The 15,475-nt window shown below is 36.0% G+C and overlaps 1 protein-coding gene across 1 annotated transcript in view; it reads left to right on the top strand.

Annotated features, from left to right (window-relative positions):
• The first annotated feature begins 1,047 nt into the window (after positions 1-1,047).
• The window catches only part of LOC5565480 (DNA mismatch repair protein spellchecker 1), a 69,840-nt gene continuing 55,412 nt past the window's right edge, over positions 1,048-15,475 (top strand). Inside the window, exons 1-2 of the mRNA XM_021844474.1 lie at positions 1,048-1,279; positions 1,345-1,394. Of these exons, the coding sequence (XP_021700166.1) occupies positions 1,243-1,279; positions 1,345-1,394 (87 nt within the window). The 5' untranslated portion in view covers positions 1,048-1,242. The remainder of the gene's footprint in view (positions 1,280-1,344; positions 1,395-15,475) is intronic.

The raw sequence follows: 15,475 nt of genomic DNA, 5'->3' as shown, positions 1-15,475 counted from the left end.
TGGTAAACACTTATTAAGTGAAACTGAATTCAGAAGCCTGAATCTTCAGGATATTCTGTTATTCTTAACCCGCTGTGGTAATGAGCTATAGGCTCTCTTTACGCTCATGCGTTTTGCAGTGTCCTTTTTAGGGCGCTGTTCGAACCCATTGTGGTATGGAGCTACATGCTCTCATTTCGCTTATGCGAGCTTCCCTCTTCAAGGGACCCCACTCCTATTTCCTCCCATCTTTCCCTTCCCTTTCCTCTCCCATCGGGTAGATGATGAAATAGGCTCAAATATGGCGATGGCACAAATCTCCCAACTGGTGGGGAACGTGCCTTTGGAGCCGGCCTTCTGATACCTGATTGTTTTAACGCAGAAGTATGGAACAACATTTTGATTCAAATGCCGAACACTGTGTTCATTCTGTCTCATATTCCGAACACCTTGATTCAAATTCCGAACAGCACGAAAAAATTGTATTCAAATGAACAGTTTCGCAAATAAATTTATCTGAGCTAGTTCTACTGACCTCGAACTAGAGAATCATCACTTCCCAAGTAACATTGGTAGTTGTATAATAGCTTGTTCAGCCATAAAATTGTGTAAACAGCCTCTTTTCATCTGAATAACCTGTTGTTCAGCTACCAATGTTACTTGGGTACTCCTAAGGTCTAAAATAGATTGGAATATGTTTAAACTGAATTGCAATTGACTGCCATTTCGTGGTAATTTGATGACATATTTCAGCGAAACATTTCAACCAAATCGCCATACAAAAACCAAGTGTTCGAATTATGAGTCTGTTCGGCATTTGAGACAAAACGGTATACAGAATCTGTATATCTGTATTTTAACAAAAAATCTGTAATCTGTATGTACAGATTCTTGGTCACAAAATATTCGAGAAAATCTTTAAAATACATATAACTCTGTATATGTGGCAAACCTGTGGTCGAGTAGTAAATTATCAGCATGAATCACCATGCAGCCAATTTTAGGCTGCGACGATGTGATGCTATAATTCTCTGATAGGGCACCTACTTATGTGACGTGACGTCCACAAAGCGCGCGCATCTGCCAGTTTTGTTGATATCGTGACCGGTGAGAATGTTTACATTATACAAATTGGAATAAATCGGAATATGTTTGGACATTTTGCTTGCTCTCTACTAAATTTACAAGAATCAATAAGTATATTTGAAGAAGATTATCTGACGGAAATACAAATAAGTGATTACCATAGAAAAACACTGAAAAATGGCCAATCTAAGACCACTTCACTGTCTCAATCTCGGTAAGAAAACAGATGTTCAAATTATATGCTATAGCACAAACTTATCCTTATGATTTAACTTGCAGATGCCAATCAGCAAAAAAACTTCATAAAATTCTTCAAAACACTTGCAGACGTAAGTAGTATTTGTAGCCATTAAGTGAATAACCTTCTGAGCCACCCATGTACAAAAACAAAGCATTGTTGAGAAATGCGGCAGATTACAATTTAGGGGAAAATGGGGCAGTTTGGCCACCTTAACCCTCTGTCCCATATGGTGGCTCCCAGAGCTCTATTGCAGGGCTGGTAGCGAGTCACTTTTAGTGACATCACAGACAATCAGACGTAAGGGGTTGTTCACATAAGTTCCATGTGATCTGTAATAGTATCTTAGTTATTATTAGTATGATGGAAGTTCATTGTTGAAAAACCGAAGGTCTATTTTCCTTAAAATAATTTGTTCTTTGACATGATTTAAAGTTGTAAATATAATATGTTAGTTTTGCCAATAAATTACAATTACAATTACAATTCTATTCAATTTTTTTTTATTACCTATTAGAGTGGTTAAAAAAATCGGTTTTGCTCAACACCGCTCATTCGATTCAATATCAAATTCTAAGTGTCCTCCCAAAATTTGAGCTCATTCGGATGAGAATTGAGACTGCACAAGCCCTTCCAAGTTTATATGGGAATTACTATGGGAAAAGCACGTAAATCATTCAATCGATCATAGTGTTTGCCCATGTGCTCTTGGGGATTAGAACTACGTTGACACGTTGACACGACCGTTTTCAAAACGGACGCCTCAGTAATTAGATATTGATTTTTGTATGAGTTGTAAAACTTTGGCTATAATAATTGGGCTGCTTTTCAGGCATCACTGGATATATGCAGTAAAACATAGTAGCAATGATTTATGTGTGCTATCTATCGCGCCAGATGCAACAATGTTGCCTGTTCAGAAGATAAATGAGCACTGTAGAAGAATTTGCAAATGGATATTATGGTAGTTTAGCATCAAATTGAGCAGGCCATGCATTTAGGACAGATCATTAATACTCAAACTGTCAAGAAGTGCAGATTGGAAAACTCCACAGATATAAATCAATAACTAATTACTGAGATGACCGATTTGAAAACGGTCTTCGGCAAAGTTGTAGCTGATAAATGTATCTTACATTATCAATGCAGCTCTAGTCCCCAAGAGCACATGGGCATACGCTATTACCGATTGAATGATTTGCTTGCTTTTCCCATAGTAATTCCCATATAAACATAGAAGGGCTTGTGCAGTCTCAATTTTCATTCGAAAGAGCTCAAATTTTGGGAGGACACTCAGAATTTGATCTTGAATCAAATGAGCGGTGTGGAGCAAAAACGATTTTTCGAACCACTCTAGTATGTATGTAGTCACCATCCGATACTGACGAAGGATGGATGTGTTCCCCAATACACGGTCCTTTCGTGCGGCGTCTTCTGGTAGCTGGATGGAGTTTTTTGTGTGGGGGATTGGAAATCGAACCCATGACCTTCCGCTTACGAAGCAAAAGCGTAACCTCGAGGCTATGGGACCCCCCCCCCTTTTCTTATTGTGTTACCATTCAATATGCATGATTTTTCAACAACTACGTTTAATGTGAGATTTACGTAAGATAAAAACATTAATGTGAATTCGCATATTCATTTGGCGAAATATACAATCAATAGAAAATCATTCAAATTAAAGCTGTGAAAAAACTGTGATTCAAGAATATAATTCAATTAATACTTTAATGATATTGATATACACAACTTTTTTTTACATCCTGTAATGATGTTAATTGTACGTTAAAAGCTGAATACATAGGCTCACTATGCTCACATAATGTTTTTTTTTTCACATGTTCTTTGGAAATAAAATATCTGCTTTATGATTTTACCTATAGCATAGCAATCTTTTATCAATGTTTCTCTGACTGATCCTAAAATGATATGAGCTAGAAACAGTGTTATATGTCTATTGTACTCGTGTTCAATTTATTATAGATTCCGGTTTATGGACGCATAAGAAATAAACAACAGGCACTTCGAATAAACTTTGAGTTTTCTCCCAGGTGATCGTACGTATATAAATTTTACTCATGAATTTATTTTTTTTAATCAGAATTTTCCAATTGTGATGCAGTTTTAAAGAATGTTGATATAAACAATTTTAGTCCCTCATTTTCGTCAGGAGGAAAATGACTAGTAGATTCACTGAGTAGAAATAAGTGGCGACAATCTTATTTTAATATGGTTTTTACATTGCCATAATAAGAAATACCTCTTTTGTAACAGCGGTATAAATAATCTAATTCCAGCTTCATTTTCGCAAAATTTACAAGTAGAAAGTAGGCGTTGTGAAGCGTTGCATTTGCCACCGAAAAATGAATCTTGTAGGAGACTGTTATAGAAGCCTAAGGTAACTTTACTCTTAAATATTCACTATAAAAATGACTATGGAAAGTAAGACGCTGAGATCGATCATTAGGGTTCACTTGCTAGGTTCGAGAAATTGTTGAACAGACAAGGAAAGTGACTTTTTTCTTTAAGGATATATGAACGTAATGACCAATAAATACTTTTAACAATAAAAAATGAAATTAACTAGAACTACTACTAAACAGCCTAATTTTGTTAAGACTTCACGACAATTGACATTTAAGCCTCTAATCTTACGTAAAAGACAGGAGTAATCAGAATAGCACTTAAATGACAAATTATTCAAAACCATTTCGACTAGACAGTATTAGTAATGACACTACTACACTACTATTTCAAACAAATTTTGATGGAGCTGCTGATCTTCACAATGCTTCCTTTTCTCAGAAGCAAGGGAATATGGGTATTTTTCAAAAACTATCACGTCACAATACTAATAAAAAAAAAAACAGTGTTCATGTGGGCGCCATTGCCTAGTCAGTCTGAGTATTGGTCCTAGTAGAGGGTAAACTTGGTAAAAGCCATACCGAGGGTTCAGCCTTGACAAGTTAAGCTGTCAGGCAGCTCCAACTGAATACCACACAAAAAAAAAATGGGCTTGATATCAACTGTATGAATTTTAGTTAGTTCAAGGTGAAGAATTGTAATCTGTCTGTGCTTCGTTCTTCATATTCCATTTTGATTCCCTTGATTTTCGTCCGTTACTTCTTCGGTCAGCTGGCCGATCGCCGATGTTTTTCCCAAGAAGCTTGGGGCCCGCATCTTCGAATCTCGAACCGAACTTGGAATAAGATCCATTCCAACACTCGTCGCCAATGTAGGAGAGTGAAAACACATCTTGAATATTTATTTAGTGTGTTGAATAACAATGTTTTATTTCAAACCACGGTAAAAAGAAGCAAGGTATTATACTCCGAAAAATGACATCTGGCAATGACGTCATTCCTATCGCAAACTCGAACGAGTGCAAAAGAAAGCAAGGCTTGCTCTTTTTTACTGTCCTGTAAGCCTCATGCTTGACGATAGGAATGACGACACATGTTTTGATTTAAAACCGTTGTTTACACGTGGGAATAGTCTACCTTGTTGTGTCTACCGTGATTTCAAACCTCTTCTTCTTCTTCTTGGCATTAACGTCCTCACTGGGACAGAGCCTGCTACTCAACATAGGGTTCTTATGAGCACTTCCACAGTTATAAACTGAGAGCTTTCTTTGCCAAAGTTGCCATTTTCGCATTTGTATATCGTGTGGCAGGTACGATTATACTCTATGCCCAAGAAAGTCAAGGAAATTTCCATAACGAAAAGATCCTGGATCGACCGGGAATCGAACCCAGACACCTTCAGGATGGCTTTGCTTCGTAGCCGCGGACTCTAACCACTCGGCTAAGGAAGGCCCCAAACCTCATATGTCACTATCGACATCCATGGCCTACTCTAATGGTGGTAAGCTCCATCGAGGTTAGTACCGCAATCGTGTATTATCCTCGATTTTGCTAAGCACCGAACGGTATTATCTTCGATTTTAATCCCGGTATTAACTTTAGTGCGGCGATTTTTGCATACTAAAGAAAATCGGAGATTAACCAAAATGTGGCTACGTGCTTGGTTTTGATCTCACTCACACTAGTGTAGCCATGAAAACAAACGTCAAAGAAAAAAGCAAAACAGTGGATGTTTATATTATTTGCGTGAGTGATTTATGCAGCTCCCCTTATTTTCTGCTAATAGTTTGCAGTGAAAAGGTTAGTATAATAATATATACTACATATATCCAATACTTAACTAAAAAAATTGAATGAAGGTAAATCATGGCAGGACGATCACCCGCTCCGGCAGCTTGCACAGGCGTCGTCATCTGGTCAAGCCGGTCCGTTCACGAGAGGATCTGCTTCGTGCGGACAATTATGCCAAGAAGTACCTGTAGATGCACCACGAAGTGAGCGAGGAGGCCAGTAGCATTTACATTCCGACCATGCCGAAGGTTGCCTCCGTGATAGTGAAAAGATCCACAAGGCGCTGTCCCAGTTCAATAACGCCACATTCATCAAGTCAAACAATGCCACCAAGAACGTAGCGCATTGCCGAGCAGCCTACGGATATCCGACGCTGAAATCGATCCGCCATCTGATCTACAATCGCGGATTCGTGAAGCACCGAAAAAGCCGCATTCCCATCACCGACAAGTTTGGTTTTGAGCGTAAGATGCAGGGCGTCGTGGATGTGGTGTGATCTACACTCCCGGACTCTCATTCCGCAAGGGCAACAACTTCCTGTGGCCGTTGAAGTTCAACACCCCAAGCAGAGGGTGGCTTAAAAAGAAACACCACTACGTCGACCAATCGTGAGTGCAGTACAGGTAAAAGCGATCTCCGAAAAGAACATCAAATAAAAATTTTCAATAGGTATGTAATTTTCATGTACAATCAGATATGATCAATAAATTGCTTAGGCGGCATCCATTTATTATGTAACGCAAAAATTGAAAATTATTGAGAACAAGTTATGTGTTCAAATATTTATTAAAAATAACTATTGAGTCTGTTCACACTATTTTTATGTCAAAATGTAGCTCAAAGTATAGGCAATCAGTGAAAATTTAGAGGAAACAGATTTCATGACGAACATACTAAAATTTTCGAATTTCGTTCTTCATCCTGATATGTTGATGGTCAAACGATTGATACTACTACAATATCTAACTGACATGAGTAATTATAACTTTGCTAAATTATATAAATCTGTAATATGTATTGTTCATGAAGCAGTGGTGAATAGTGATTCTTCATCCTACAGCACAGAAATATGTTACGAAAATAGAATTAGTTTTATGCAAATATGAAGAAAAATCAAATTATAAAAAAACAACGCTGATTTTTTTGTAAATTTTTTTGCTGGGCGGTTATTGGAACACACTGATACAATAGCCTTTAACAGGGTCTTTTATGTTTTATTACAGTGATTTGGTTTAACAAATGCATATAATGTCAGACGACTTCTCTTGAAAGCTGTTGATGTAACTAGAGGATATCAGTACGAAAAAGATTGCATTTTACACAAACATTCGGTTCTGCCTTAGTGAGCGGTAATAGGGGCATGAGCAGCTATACTGTTATACTGATAGTATTGCATATTTGATTGAAGGCCCCTTTGCCTCTGTTTTTTTCAGGCTCAGACCATGAGTTGGTCCATGTCGCCTAAGCCTATGGGTTCCAAAATATATAACTGACAAACACGTTCTGAAATGTGATCGTCAAAAGGTATTTTTTATTTTATTTATATATTTTGTTATATAAGACTTATAGCATAGACAAACCGACGTAACACTTTTCTTCAAAATCCGCCCATTTATCACCGTCATCATCTGGTGAGCATGTTGCACGAAACACTGTTTTGTGTAACAATCAGTGCCGGATTTGGGCTTTGGGGGGCCCGGGTCAGATCTCATAAATGGGGCCCTTTTATACAAATTAAAGCACGTTTTGGGATTTCACAAGCCAACGTATTGAATTTGAATTTTGAACGAGATGGTCGGTCCAACGATATGAGATGCCCAAATGCATAGTGGTGCAAGTGACATTTTCGATTGTTAGCTATATACATCGCAAAATTCAACTGTTTTCAAACTTTTCAATAGTATTTTTAGATTATTTTTCCGTCCAATGGGAAAAATATAACAATTCGTAGAAGATTGGCTCGTTCTCTGGCTTCTATACAATTTGTATGGAGAGAAAAGCTCCAGAGCTCATTTTGATTCTATTCTCAACAAGTTTCCAGTTTGTCTCTACTGGCAAGAAAAAAGTAAACAATGATTGATTTTCATAAAAAATGGTCAAGTTTGGAGAGCTGCATCTATGCTTCTTGCAAACCGATGTTGCATGTAGCATGTTGCAAATAACTTCAAATTAGATCTGTGAATAAATCATCAAATTCTAAGTTTCTAAGTTCTTAAAATTCTCCCATTTTGACGAACATGTTCAAATTTTGATACTATGCTATTTTGAAGACAAACAATTTACGATAAGTATAATCTTTTACAAAGTTTTGCATTTCATCGAATTTGACATTTAAAATATACTCTTATTAAGAATTTTGGCATTTTTTTTTAAATATATTTTTTTTAATACCTTCCGAGCTCTTTAATGGAATTTGATTAATTTCCCTTAAATCATATTTCAAGTTATTTATTAGATGTAATTCAAATTTCAGGTCAATCGGTTTGTAAGAAGCTGTCATAAAGTTCCCTAAACTTGAACATTTTGTATGAAATTCGGCTTTTTTGTAAGAACTTCCCTTACACTTCAAGTTTCTGATAGAATTGCAAATATGTTTAAATGTAAAAGTTCTGATAGGAACCCAATAAACTCTTTAAATTGAGCAATGCTTTACATGTTTAGCCTTTTTTTAAGATCCTGCAAAAACGTTAAGCGCATTTAAATTCCCATGTTTTTTAAAAACTAAGTAGAGAAGAATTTAGACAATTTTGGCTTAACATGTATTTTGTAATCATATGTAATATGATAATCCTACAATCATTGACTAAACTATACTGTGCGAATCAGATATTAGGTGAAGAAAAAAAAATAACTCAAGTATTGGAAAGTTGACTTAAACGTTTGTGTTATATGTTCAAGTTTCTAAAGAGAAAATATTAGAAGGTATTTTAAAATGACGTTGTTCTTAATTTTGGTTTCTCGGGGGGGTGGGGGCCTTAATCAGAAGGCCCGGGGCATTTGCCCCCTTGGCACCCCCCCAAATCCGGGCATGGTAACAAGACCGTGCAGAAGGCGTCAAACACGAAGAAAAACGCGCGCTTCTGGTTGAGGTTCGTAACATTATGCGAATTTGAATTGGTCGTTAAAATTTTAGAGTCCTAACTGGAATTTTGAGAGACAGTTCAAAATATTTATCAAAATATGAAGCTTTCCAGAAAACTTCTCAACAAATCCGATGAGTAATAATAATAATATTTTTTTCAATTTAATTGCTTATTTTTTATTACCCCCTTATTTATTATTATTATTTTAAATGAAGGAACTCCTGAAGAAATCCCAGGAAGAATCATTAGGATAATCATTTGAGGAATTCTTCTTGAAAACCCTGAAGGAGTTCCAGTAGAAATCACTAGGCGAATTCCTGGAAAAAATCTCGATGTATTCGAAAAACATTTTTTTTAAATCTTGGAGTAATTCGTGGAATACCTGTAAGAATTCCTGAACCCTTCAGGAACAATAATTTGCGGGATTTCGAAAGGAATAACAGAGGTAATATGTTTAGATTTCCTTAGATTAGTTCCTTAAGAAATTCCTGAACGAATGTAAGCTTTTTTCCTGGCGATTCTGACAGGGATTTTTTTACGCATATTAGCGAACTCACCTTGCCCATGAGTGAATAACTTGCCTGATGAGTTCAAATTCACTTCAATAAAATTTAAAAAAAACATGAGGAACCACCTTTTAATACAGATAAATAAGAATTATCCTCTTCAGTAATTTCTAGCTATTGTATGTAGAAATCTCTGAAAGAAATTTTAGAGTTATTTGGAAAAATACTTACAGGCAACGCTGGTGGAATTTTATAATAAATAAAAATACTGAAAGAATTCCAGGGCAAATATGAAATAAAATTCTAAAATTCTAACCTCGGGAGAATATGCTGGAAGATTTAAGAAGGAATTACTAAAAAACCCTCGCTAGAATCCCCTACATAATCTGTGGAATAAATCCTAGAGCAATGATGGATGAAATTTCTGGAGAAATTCTGCCAAGGCCTCAGGAGGAGCTTTTGAAGGAATCTCTTTGAGGACTCTTGGAATAATTCTTAATTCAGACTACGCCGTTGTATACAAGCGGTTTTCGTGATATTGAAATTCATCGAGAAACAGATAATTCCGCGGAGGTTCCGAAAATATTCCTGATCAGATTAATCCAGAAACTACATGGTTTTTTTTTTGTAATATAGGGATCCGGTTCCTATCCTTGACACTTTTGATTCATTTTTTTAGTATTTCCTTCGAAATTCCTTTCGGAATATCGTTTGGAATTCATTCCAAATTTTCTTTGGATTTTCCTTCAAAATTTTTAAATTTCCTCTAGAATTTCTACTAGATTTTATTTCGGATTTCGTTTGCAATTTTCTTCGGAATTTCCATTGAAATTCCTTTCGGAAGTTCCTCCGAAGAGTTCATTTAGGAAGTTAACCCCTCTACCGGCAGCTTCATTTTTTACCGCAAAATTCAAATTCAAATCATTATAACCTTTTTGATTTTCAATATTTTTGCACCATTTTTTCACGAGCTCTCAAAAAACTCTTCTAGCCTTAGGATCTGTGTCGATATTGATCATTGGTCATCTGGTTTTGAAGATATTCCAAAATTCCTTGGGGGACCGACCCGTAACTAGAATCCCCCGTTAATTTCTCGGGCTACAGAATTTTAATCGTATTCGGATATTCACTCTTCGAAACAATACATTAATGAGAGTATGTTGTGAAAAAATGAAGCAATTTGGTGTTGCCGTCTCTAAGTAGTGACCATTTAGGTTTTTGGAACCAAGCTGGCAAAATAAAGATATTAAAAACTTCAAAAAACATCATATATTATATATCATATAATTTTCAAATATCTCCAAGAATACTGAACCGATTTGTATGATTTTTTCAGAGAAGCTCCTAATTACCTGGCATTATATAGCCCACATTTTATTTTTTTTTGATAAATTGATCAAACACAAAATGGCCGCCAAAGACATTTTATATGGAAAATGTCGGTCCCTCAAGGAACATCGGAATATCTTCAAAATCAGATCACCAATAATTAATATTGACACGGATTCTCAAACCAGAAGAGTTTTTTGAGAACTTGAGAAAAAATGGTACAAAAATATTGAAAAACAAAAAAGTTATAATGGTTTGAATATTTATTTTGCGGTAAAAAATGAAGCTGCCGGTAGAGGGGTTAATCCAGGAACTTCCTTCGAATTCAATATTTTTTCTGGATTTTTTTTTTCAGAAAAATTCAGGAGATCCTCACATTGCATTCCATTTGAAGGTCCTCCACAAATTTGTCTGGAAGATCCAGGAATTTTCTCCAGATATTTCTTCCACGATTCTTCCATAAATTGTTTCATGAATGACTCTAGGGATTCCTTTCAAATTTCTTTCAGGAATCCCTCCGCCGTGCTTCAAGGAATTTCTACAGAATACTTCAGTAATTCCTCCAAAAATCCACCAAGAATTAATCAGTATATACTCCTCCAGGATTTCCACAGGGATTTTGCCCAAGAATTTCTCTAAGAACTTCTCCTAGATTTTTGCGGAGAATTTTTTCAACCGTTCTCCAGAATTCTGGAAGGAACTCCTGGATGAAACCCTAGAACATTTTCTAGAAAAAACTTCCTAGAAACTTTCCGAAGGAAGTTATAAACATAAGCATTGATAACCGTGCAATTCGTAGTTGCTACTACGTGATTGACCAGAATAATCGAAGTTGCACAAGAAACCAAGAGATGTAGCTTGGGAGTAGATTACCATCTTCACTGTAAACTTTCGAGAACTCCAAACATTAAAAAGTCAAGGGAAGGGAAGGAATGTTAGAGTGACAACCAATTGTTACTTGGGACCGAGCTCACTTCTGCATCTCCTTGGTTGTCATGGGAAGGAGTTTTGTAAGTGGGGAGGGATCATAGCTGCAAGTTCAGGATTCACCTTGGCAATTGATGCGATTTATGCAACCCCAGTTCAAAAAATACCTATCAGTACTCTAAAGACAACGTGAACATACTGTAAGTCGATACTTTAAGCAGCGAACCATTCAAAGGTTATTATTATAATTATAAAATCAGGTGAATAGAAGGTATGAGGTTTTAAATGTTAATGTACAAGAGTCTATGTAGACACTCATAGTGACGAACTGTTCATATTTTGTTAAATCATTTAATTTACAACAAGTAACATTTCCACCGTTTCATGATAAAAATACGTTTCATAATATATTGTACATTTGAAACAAAAGCATGGAGCGAGCTCACCAAATAGATCATCCTTAATTAATCAACTGTGAGCTACTTTAATCAGCATGCTCATTTCACGAAAGCAAAATATCACTCTGCAACGCGGAAACCTAAACTCAGAGAACGCGTGCAAACTAAAACAAGAAAAAAAAACTTTAGCGACGATGCAATAAAAAAAAATGATTTTTCTGGTGAAGATGAAACGAACCCAAAACTCAAACCCTCAAGAACGCAAATTTGGAAAACCAGACAGCGGCTCAAGCAGAAAATTTGTCCGATTGGTCACTACCAGCGAGTACCCGATCAAGCTCTCAGTCCGGCTCTCCAGATCCGCGCTCCTGAAAATTTGAGGTCCGACTTCGATGCATCTTCACCTTCTGCTTGGGCTTTAAGGCCCAAGTAAAAATGATGAAAAAGTCAAAACTGAAAAAACACCTTTTTTTTTAAATAGACAAATCGAAGAAAATAAAAACACACAGCTCTTTCATTTACCAAATAAAAAGGCTGTGTGTTTTTATTCTCATCAATTTGTTGTTTTAAAAGGAGAAAACTGCTTTTTCAGATCTGACGTTTGTGCCATTTTTTCTTGCACCTTAACGAAGCACTGTCCAGCAGAATGCGTGCAGAATAAACTGACTTATTTCCGCTATGGACCAATGCACGAGTTTACTAATTTGACGTTTGAGTGGTGCCGAATTCACTCGTTGCCATGGTCACGTAAATAACACGGCACCGCTCAAACGTCAGACAGTGAACTCGTGCATCGGTCCATAGACACTTTTTTTCAAAAACTGCGTGACAGATCAATTTTAAACACATTCGTTCGCGCGCGCTGCCCACTGCGATCCTTTCCGAAGGATGTTCTATAGAGAAATTCTAAATGGATTCCAAATGAAATTCCTAAGGAAATTCCGAAAAAAAATCCAATGGAAATTCCAAAGGCAAATCCACAAAAAAATTCGAAGGAAATCACGGGAATTCCGATGGAAGTTCCAAATCACGAAAGAAATGTCAGTGGAAATGCCGAAGGAAAATCCAAAGGAAATTACAATAGAAATGCCGAAGGAAATTACAGTGGAAATGCCAAAGGAAATTCCGAAGTAAATCCCAAAAGAAATTCTAAAGGAAATTTGAAAGATACGTCCAAAGAAAATTCTGAAAAAAAACAGGGAATTTCGAAGTAAATTAAAAGAAAATTCCGAAAGAAATCCCAAAGAAAAATTCCAAAGTCAAAAGAAATTCTCAAGGAAATTCCAAAGAAAATCCAAAAGAAATTCTGAGGAAAATTCAAAAATTCAAAGGAAATCCGAAAGAAAATTCCGAAGGAAATTCCAAAGGCCTTTCCAAAGACAATTCCGAAAGATAATCCAAAGAAAATTTTGAAGGAAATTCCGATGGTAGTTCCAAAGGAAATTCCAAAAAAAAATGAAGTAAATTCCGGAACATACCGAAAGAATATCCCGAAGGTACTTCCTGAAGCTTAATTCATCCAGGAAGCTTCAGGAAGTACCTTCGGGAAATTCTTTCGGTATGTTCCGGAATTTACTTCATTTTTTTTGTACCTGTAAGTAGACCTGTGCGCCGCCGCGCCACGCCGCCGCCGCCGATCCATTTCACGTCACGCCGACGCCGATTGGTACATCGGCGGCGCGCCATACGCCGATCAACGTGACGCCGCTAATTTTCCGTTTTCACGCCGATAAATAATTTAGCTCAGAATAATTTATGATGTAAAAAAATACCCCAGGTAATATTAGGTATTGCCTTGGGATAAAAATTAATAAATCGTACATCAATGCTTCAAGGGATTTCACAAGAAATTGTCCCAGAAATCACCCAGTGGATCCTGCAGGAATTTTTCTACGAATCCCATCGAGAATAATTTTAAAGTTTATTTTAAGGATACCTTGTGCAGTGTAAATTCATTAGGAAATAATTCTAGAGATTCCTCCAAGATTTTTTTAAGGGTTTAATCCTTCGTGGAATTTTATTTAAGTTCCCTTCAAAAAATTGTTCTTCAAGAATTCCTTACTTTACAAGAATTCAAGGAGTTTCTTCACGATTTTGGAGGATTCCACAATGAATTCTTAGAGGTATTCAACGTCTGATTGCTTAAGATTTTTCTGGGCTACATGCATTTGTTTCGATTTCCCTCCATGAATTAGATGTTTCATAAATTACTGCAGTAATTCATTTTTAACATAGTCCAATAATTGTTGCTGGATTTTATCCAAATAAATGTTACGTAATTCATCCAATATTGTTCGATTTATCAAAGTAATTCTTTTATCAAAGTAATTCCAAAACAGAAAACCGACTTTCGATTAGAGTAAAGTGGGGCAAAAGTTCGAGTGGGGTAAGAGTTTCTTTTTAAGATTTCTAGCTCAATTCAAAACAAATCTTATAAATGTCATGGTGTTTCGAATGCTATTCAAGTAAGAGACTTTCACTCAAAATATCATAAAAATCGATTGAGATTTGGAAAAGTTATGGCTATTTGTTGTTTTTTGACGTGAATATTGTAATTTTCGGTCAAACTTTCGTTGCATGGAACCAATTGAAGATAAAATCTTTTTCAATATTTTATGTAAGGGCGTTTCTAGGCCTATCATAAGGTTGCTTTGAGTTGTATTAGTTTCTGAATAAATGCTTGAAAACAGTTTTTGGCCCATAGTGGGGCAAAAGTTCGAATCAGCGGGGCAAAAGTTCGACCCATGTATGAAATCATGGAAAAATTTGCAAATTGCCTAAAATCCACATATTATCTTCAAATTTAGTTAAATTTGTCTGATCGTGTGAATACTGTCACCAAAATTTTACATTTCCACTTAGTTTTGCGAAAAAACTGCAATTTTTGGGTATATTACGATTAACCCGGTTTTGGGTAATTTTTTGATGAAAATTTAGTGTGTATTTTTCGGCAAACTTAAGTTTACGGCTGGTGTAAAGTATGCCTGTCATTAAAGGATTGATATTTTGTGTTTAAGCCAGCGAACTTTTGCCTCACACTAGATTCGAACTCTTGCCCCACCGGTGGGGCAAAAGTTCGATTAAGACAATCAATTTTAAAACTGTTATAACTAAAAATGGGTAAATATTTTGACACAAGTTTATTCAGCAAAATTATAGCCAATATGTTGAAGGTTCACTGTATGGTATTTGTTTTGTTTTAATAGCTATTGTTTTCCTGGAAACTTTGATTATACCACTAAGGTCGAACTTTTGCCCCACCTTACTCTACATGAAAAATTATATATCCATTCAAAATAAATCTTTTGACAATATATCAACTGTAATCGATTGCTAGGATGCCAGTACTTGTTTTAAAAATATAAATTGTAATTCTTTGAAAAAAAAACATGCATAACTATTCAAGTTTTCTTCGAAGAAATTGTCAAAGTTACCCGTTTTACGATACGTAATAATCCTAGAGCTCTAACAGCAATTACTCCATATAGTTTTATCCAGAATTTAACCGAAATAAACTTCAATGAACCCATGATGGGTGGCCTTTTGACTCCTTTTAAGTGATTCTGTCAAGAGTATTGGATGGATTTTTTAATTTTCTAGGAGTATTTTCCAGGGCTTATGTTCTGGATATTTGAATTTCTACGATTATTTAAATTTTGCGGATACACCTCTAAGAATAATCCGAAATTTACCATCAGATTTTTCCAGGAGTTTCTTGGTAGATCTCAATAACTTTTTGTTCAGGGATGCCTCCAAGAAATTGTTCAGGTATACA

This window comes from Aedes aegypti, chromosome 2 (assembly GCF_002204515.2).
Source record: "Aedes aegypti strain LVP_AGWG chromosome 2, AaegL5.0 Primary Assembly, whole genome shotgun sequence".
Classification (NCBI taxonomy): Eukaryota; Metazoa; Arthropoda; class Insecta; order Diptera; family Culicidae; genus Aedes; species Aedes aegypti.
This window is presented reverse-complemented; position numbering and strand designations above follow the sequence as displayed.